Consider the following 7159-nt stretch of genomic DNA (forward strand, 5'->3'; position numbering starts at 1 on the left):
GCACTGATGCAATCTTAGCAAACATTAGATGTTGAGAATATACTCTACGCAGGGAATGTGAGGCAAATTAGGACAGGACCTACTGGTGGGAAGAGGCCAGAGTATGGGCACAGTTCACACAAGGAGGGCCAGCAAAAATAGTGATCATTGTTAAAGTAATTAACTGGGAGACTACTCTGAGCCTTGGGTTCCTCCTTCAGTAAACTAAGACGTAATTCAGAGTGAACAGCCATAGCCTAAGAAAACGAAACTTAGATTATCTGCCAACCAGAAACTGCCAACTAACCTCTAATTAGAGATTTAAACAATTAGAAACCACGGGTCAACATTTAAGTTGGAACTTTCCACTTTTTCCATTTTAACTAATCAAGTTTTCCTTCCCCTTGTTTCCTAAATGCCTTATAAAACTCCTTCCCCCCTTGGTAGACCCCTAAACTACTTGCAGTCTGGAGCTGCCTGATTCATGAATCGCTTGAACTCTAATATGCCTAAGTTTATGTGCCTTAGTTTATCTTTCAGCCCACCATGAGAAGATGAAGCAGGGGTCAGGCTGACTGTGGAACCAGAGCACAAAAGCTAACTTCTGGCTGTGGGGTGAGGAGGCCAGGATGAACAGAGGTTCTGGTAGCATCTGGATCAATCTAGTGACAATCCTAGGGGCCCCAGCTTAACATCCTGGTTTTGCTTGAAATATCCAGATGATTCCTCTGGGCCTCCCAGGTATAGTCTAAACTAACTCCTTTGCAAGACATTAACAATTGGGCTCCACCCATCTTCCCATTTTAATCTTCAGCAACTCTTCAACCACAAGCCTCGCGTTGCAGCCACATGGATGACTCACCATGCCCCCAGACACGCCAAGACTTCTTTTCCATTAGGCCTTCCTGAACTACTGTTTCTGCTTAGAATGCCTGACCCCACATTCTTTGCCAGAAAACCTTTTTTCTTTGAGGCTCAGGTTAGATGTCCCTTCCTTTATGTGGCCCTGCTCAGCCTTCCTGGGCAGCTCGTCCTCTGGGCTACAAGGGTATCAGTCTATTTTGCCGCTGCAGCCCAAACAGCTGCATATCCATCTGCACATTGAAGATTTTGTACTCAGCACCTTGTATATTACCAGCTGCTGTTCTGGCCACTGGTGATACAAAACTGGACAGATGTTGCCTTCAGAGTCCTAGTACTTAAGCACATAGCAACAATGAGACAGAAGATAAAGTACCGGAGACAGGCACAGGCTACAGAGAAGCAGCTCAGGGAAAGATCCCAAACACAGAGCTGTAATGCCTGTTCTGACTTAAAACCCTGTAGCTTCTCTGTGGACTTAATATGCTAAAGTTGGACACAAAAGTAAGAATGCCAGCTTCTCACCCTTCAGCTGAACCAGCAAAGCACAGGCTTTCTGCTCGGGCATGAGCAGGGCCACAGATTTTCTGCCTTGGGGCTCTAAGGGCAAGGCTTTCAACTGTACACTCTCAGAAGAGTCACACCTGGTATTCCTGGTTGAGATGCCCCTTTCCACTCAGGGGCTCCATTAGACTGTGAGCCAGGAGAAGCAGTGGGTGGTCTTCCAAGGAGAAATAAGCAGGGTACCTAATGGCCCTTTCGCAGCCCATGGCACAGGGTCCTCCTATGGCTGTTGCAACAAATTATCACAAACTCAATAGTTTAAAATAATGCAAGTGTATTATTTTACAATTCTGGAGCCGGAAGTCTGAGGTCAGAGTGAGGAGGGCTCTGGAAGGCAATCCATTCTTTTTGCTTTCTCCAGTTTCTAGAAATCACTTGCATTCATCTGCTCCTGCTCCCTATCTCCATCCTCAAACTTCCCAGCAAAGATCCCTTCAGTCTGTCTGACCCTTTCCCCTTTCTCATGAGGCAAAGTCTCTTCTGTCATGTAATAATCACAGATTCTGGAGGTTAAGATGCAGACATCCCTAATGGACCATTATGTTGCCTTCTATAGACCTTGAGCCAGATGGACTCAGTGTTGGGGCACCAGGCTGGGCCTCTGCCTTCTGCCGTCCTATCGACTCTGTTCAAAGTAGAACTCAGTGCCAGCTGAGGGCTCATTCTCCTTAGTGAGCCGCACTGGCTGCTGGGGCTCAGCTGGGACACAGAGGAACCAGCCAGGGAAGGCAGCAGCCTCAAGCCTAAAAGCAGAGCCGAAGCTGCTCTGGAAGAAGGTGAAGCGGGTGGCTTCTTCGCCGCCCTTGTACAGGTCCTCGATGCTCACATCCTGTGGGAGCAAGAGGGCAGCTGTAGGATGAGTGTGCCAACTGGGATATCAGGGCCAAGCCTCAGGCACTTGGCCAAAGAGGGATTCAACAGGGCATGTTATCCAGGAATATGCCTTCTGCAGATTCTAAAAGGTAAGGGTCTCCTTGCTGAATGCAGAGAGAGATGGTAGAAACATAGCGGGTAGATATGCAGCTACAAAAATCCACCACACCACATCATGGGGGCAAAATTAGGTCTGCAATGTTCCCAGGAAAGGGCAAGGGTCTCTCACCTCCAGCTGAAGGGAAGGTTCCTCTTTTGTCTTCACACATGCCAAGCAGCGACTCCCTCCCTGGATCCCCAAAAAAATGGGAACCTTGCTGCGATCCAAGCCTCTGTTAGGAAGTATGCAGATCTTCTCTGGGTAGGAAGAGAAAAGCAGACAGGAAATGAGGAGGCCCCAGATGGTAGGCTTTCATCAAGAGAAGGCCGAGCAAGAAGGAACAGGGCCTGGCATAGCTGGCCTGTGTCTGCATGCAGACTCCAGGGTGAGTGGGACTCACCAGGTCAGGCTGAAGCTGCTGCCTACCTCTTATTGTCATGAGGGCAACTGCTGCCCTTCTGGTGGGGACAAGTGAAGAGAAGAGAATCAAGGGTTTGTAACAGATGGAGAGTGGGAAAATCCCAGGAGAGAGGCCCCCAGAAGCTTACCTGCATAACAGTTGTCTGTATCAGGGTCTCCTACCAGTAGCTGGCCATCCCGTGTATACAGAACCTTCTGATTTGCATCTTTGATTCTAGAACAAGATGGCAGTGTTGGCAGCCCACTGCCTTCAGGGATCATTGGGCCCTCCAGTCCCCGTGCTCTGGACCACCATACCGAGCCTTTAGTTAATTCTCTCTGTCCTCAGAAAAGGAACACAGCTCCACTGAGAGCAGAATCAGGTCCATCTCAAAGCAAGAGCAGGCCTCCCAGCCTCCCATGTGTCAAGAAGTTCAGGGGGAGTGATTTGGAGCCAAAACCTTCTCATGAAGAGACAGAGATGATTTTGTAGCTGTCTGAGAAGTTTCCAGTGAGGCTCAGGTGATTAGGGATACAGTGAGCCCTATTTCATATTTTCTGAGCTTGCTTTAATTTTTCATAGATGTTAATTCTCTTTAATGAAGGGATTGAGGGTGTAACAAAGTATGATTTTGTAGATTTTTAAAGACTTTTTTTAGGAGAAAATTCACAAATAAGAAATCTGAAAATAGGAAAGTATATGTTCAGCATGTCTACTACCCCATTCTAGCCATTGGTGAGGTGCAATCTGGGTGGACCAAAAACAATAGGTCGGTCTAAAGCTAGATCAGGGCCTGATTACAGTCACTGAGGATGGCTATGATCTAATGACCGGCCTGTGAAGGAAGTATGCACTGGGGAAGCTGGGTAGAAACATCAAAGTCACGTGGGTTATTAGCCCAGTAGTCTGGCTGGTTTCAGAGATGCTTTCAGAGCCTAGGGAGCTCTCAATTCTTTTGAGGGCAGAACCTTTGGACCAATGCCACCACCTCCAGGAGATTTCTCTCTCCATGCAACAACTAGTTACAATACCTTGGCTCATCAACTGTATTTTTAAAAGGCTGCTTACATGATTAAAACAAAAATCTGCCAAGATCTTGCCAACCTGCATTCTTCTCAAACTCTGAGAACTGGAACTTAACAACTTATGTACTAGCAGCATCCTATTTAGAGACCATGAATTTATTAACAAGGATGTTGAATATCAAGCCAGATATGGCGGTATAAAACCATTAATCCCAGTACTTGGGAGATAGGGGTAGGTAGATCTAGCTAGACAGGACTATATAAAGTGAGAACTTGTCTCAAAAAACATTTTTTTAAAAAAGGACATGGGCAGTTCAAACACAAATAAAAGTTAGAAGCTGGACTTGAAGAAAGACCACAGAAGTCACCATAAAGGGTCACTGGGACTCAGATTGTCTGGGTTTTCTGAAAGACTTGGGTATAGAAGCTTGGAGAATATGGAGTATGGTCCCACATTCTACTTTATGGTAACTGTGCAGCATGAGGAAAGTTATACAACTGCTTCGAGCCTCAGTTTCCAGATCTGTAAAATGGGGATAGTGATTTTCTTATAGATTTCTTGGGTAAGCATCAGGAAGGAGGGCTACTGTTGTTGAGGACTATGATGAAGGGTAATTATGGGGTACTTGAGATTTCTATGGTCAGGAGCCTCTGACCATATGAGTCATCCCTCTGACTCAGCCTTTTCTGTTCTTCTCGTGTGACCTCTAGACCCCTTGGTTGAGAAAGCAAGGGACATGCCAGGATTACTTACATGTAGTATCTTGCCATAGGAAGAGAGCACATTCCTACAATTAGGAGTGTCGAGTCCTCACTGGGGAAAAGGAAAAAAACGCCGTCAGAAGAGCAGGATGGTAGAGCTGGGGGCAGACATATTGGGGTACAGACCCACCCAGTCACAAGATGACCCCCACCCTCAGGTCTCCCCAGCCCTCTCAGTTCCCAGATCTGCCTCTTCCTTATTCTCGGCCATTGGATCAAGTTTAGCAAGCAGGGGTGTGAGCCCGGGACGTGCATGATGATGCTAGTTCTTAGAAACTAGAAAACAGGTTCACCTAAAGAGCTTAGTCAGGCCACTTCCCAGGATGAGAAGTAGGGTGTGCTGCCTCTGGGCTGATCCAGTCCCACTTCCCAGTCAGGTCTGAAGGACACCATGATACTCTGCTCACCCCCATAACCTAGTAAGAAATAAGATACCTATAGTCCAGAGCCATAAGGGGTAGTTTGACTAAGGCAGGATCTTTTGGGGGAGGGGTTAGGAGGCATCATTCCTAGGAACCACTTTGTTGAGACAGTTGAGAGCTTGTCTAAACGTCAAATGTGTCTATTCTTTTCCAGGCAGAAATCCTACTAGGCTTGAGATACAGACATGCTTTGAGGAATGAATCCTCTAAATGAAGACAGTGACCTATATACAAACCAAGCCACAAAGCTTTCCAGGACTGTGTTCCTTCCTGGAGGATTATCCTATCCCAGAGCTCCACCCTGAAACGATCACCTTGAAAGGCCAACCCAGAAGAGCATGGAAATAAACCCAGGATGAATCAAAGAAGGAAAAGAGATAATAAAAGTAGATGCGAGGTTGACTAAAACTGAATCGTACTGAGCTCTGGTCTTGCCGAGAAAGAAGTGGTAAGGACAGAAACAAGTATATAAGAAAGCACAAAATGAGACAGGAAGGAAGAATGTGGGGAGAAAAGAGTCAGGATCAGAGGTGATGTGATGCTAAGGGAGGCAGGTATGGAGAAGGTTGATCAACCAGGTTGATGTTGAGGTCAGGAATACAGACCACTTCAGCATCACTGAGCTCCATGGGCTAGTGTTACGAGGAATAGGGCTGTAAGCCAGGTAGCTTTTATTATTGGTTATACAATTCTGTCACCTCAGACAAGTCACTGAAGCAAGAGTTTTGAGGGTGAAGGATAACAGCACACTGATAGAGTGAAGATTCTTCATGAATAATTGGGCTATGAATCAGACTCAAAACATTCTGTCTACTCTGTGATGGCGTGCGTTTTCCCTTATTCCAGAGAAAAAGTAATGGATTGCCCAAAATGTTTAGTCATAAAAACATTCAATTATTTTTTACAAGAGTGAGAAGTTGGAAATGATCTAAATGCCCAATAATAGGCAAGTGTCTAAAAGAGTCTGACAAATTCAGTAAATAAGAAACAAATGCTCATTAAAGATGATATTTATGGCATAAAAAATGTCCCAAGTATGTCAAGTGAAAACTGTAGGTTATAATTAATATGTATATTATAATCACAATTAAATCCACATACATAGAGAGACATGCACGGAGGCCAAGGCCGCCAGTGCTGTTACAGCGCTCATCTATGGCTGACAGGATTGTGAATGATTGGTAATACTTAACATTTTTCCTATAGTAAATTGAATATCTTTTGTAACCTAAGTCTTAGTCTTTAAAAACTGAAGTGTTCCATTAATGTTGTTAATTCCAAATCATGCTTGCCTATTGAATCATCTAAGGGACTTGACAGCATTTCCCCTGAGCTGAACTTATCAGTGATAAGCCAGATGTAGGTCCTGGCATGTATCTTGGTGCTTCTCATTCATTAATACACATTTCAATATCCTGCAGCTCGTATTAAAATACAGATTCTGGTTCCCTAAGTCTGGGGTGGGGCCTGAGACTGCATTTCAGACTTGAATCCACGTGACGCTAATGCTGCTGGTCTTTGGAACACACTTGGAGTAGCGAAGTAGAGAAGATTTCTCTAGCCTAGGCAGACCAAGAGTAGTGGAGCCTCAAGGCAAGCCTACTTCATGATGTGCCCCCTCTTGGCCAGACCACTTGAGGCTCCTTTGGTTGTAGCAGAAGAACTAAGAACATCCAGGAAACTGTGCTGAGTCCAGGAGGGGACAACGAAGTGGACGGCCCTGTGTAAAGCTGGATAGTCAGACTGACGACTCCTACTTTTGGTTCATGTCAGCTCAAGAGCTGACAGACATTCAGTGGTAATCTACTCAAGCTGGATCTTCTGGGCTCTAGAACCCTGCCATCCTGGAATAGTCCAAACTTCCAGTGTCTCCTGCAGACTCCCACATAGAAGACCGTCTTCTCTCCCAAGTTTTGAGTAGATTGTGATGGAGTGAGTAGAGTTAAGAAGCTGTTCGTGGGTCCTGGCTTGTGGTTCTTCAGCGAGCCTAGATCCTGGTGCTGAGCCTCCACCATAGGTCTTCCCAGTACATCACACACCCCAATCCCCAAAGCTTTCTCTTCCCTATGGGCCCCAAATGACATCACTAGGCTTTGACTTATGCTTTTTTTTTTTTTTTTTTTTTTTTTTTTTCTTTCGCTCTCTTCTCCCTGACCATGGCCTGTGTCAGACT

At 45.6% G+C, this 7159-nt stretch overlaps 1 protein-coding gene across 1 annotated transcript; it reads right to left on the reverse strand.

Annotated features, from left to right (window-relative positions):
* Nucleotides 1–1629: 1629 nt before the first annotated feature.
* Nucleotides 1630–4971, reverse strand: Il1f10 (interleukin 1 family member 10). Its single transcript, XM_008854157.2, has 5 exons — nt 4858–4971; nt 4557–4616; nt 2926–3011; nt 2507–2634; nt 1630–2233 (listed from the first exon to the last, which is right to left on the reverse strand). Exons 2-5 carry the CDS (start codon nt 4586–4588, stop codon nt 2021–2023), a joined length of 459 nt encoding a protein of 152 aa, XP_008852379.1. The 5' UTR covers nt 4589–4616; nt 4858–4971; the 3' UTR covers nt 1630–2020.
* Between the last annotated feature and the right edge of the window lie 2188 nt (nt 4972–7159).

Source organism: Nannospalax galili, unplaced genomic scaffold (genome assembly GCF_000622305.1).
Source record: "Nannospalax galili isolate Female #2095 unplaced genomic scaffold, S.galili_v1.0 scaffold1267, whole genome shotgun sequence".
In the NCBI taxonomy this organism is placed as follows: domain Eukaryota; kingdom Metazoa; phylum Chordata; class Mammalia; order Rodentia; family Spalacidae; genus Nannospalax; species Nannospalax galili.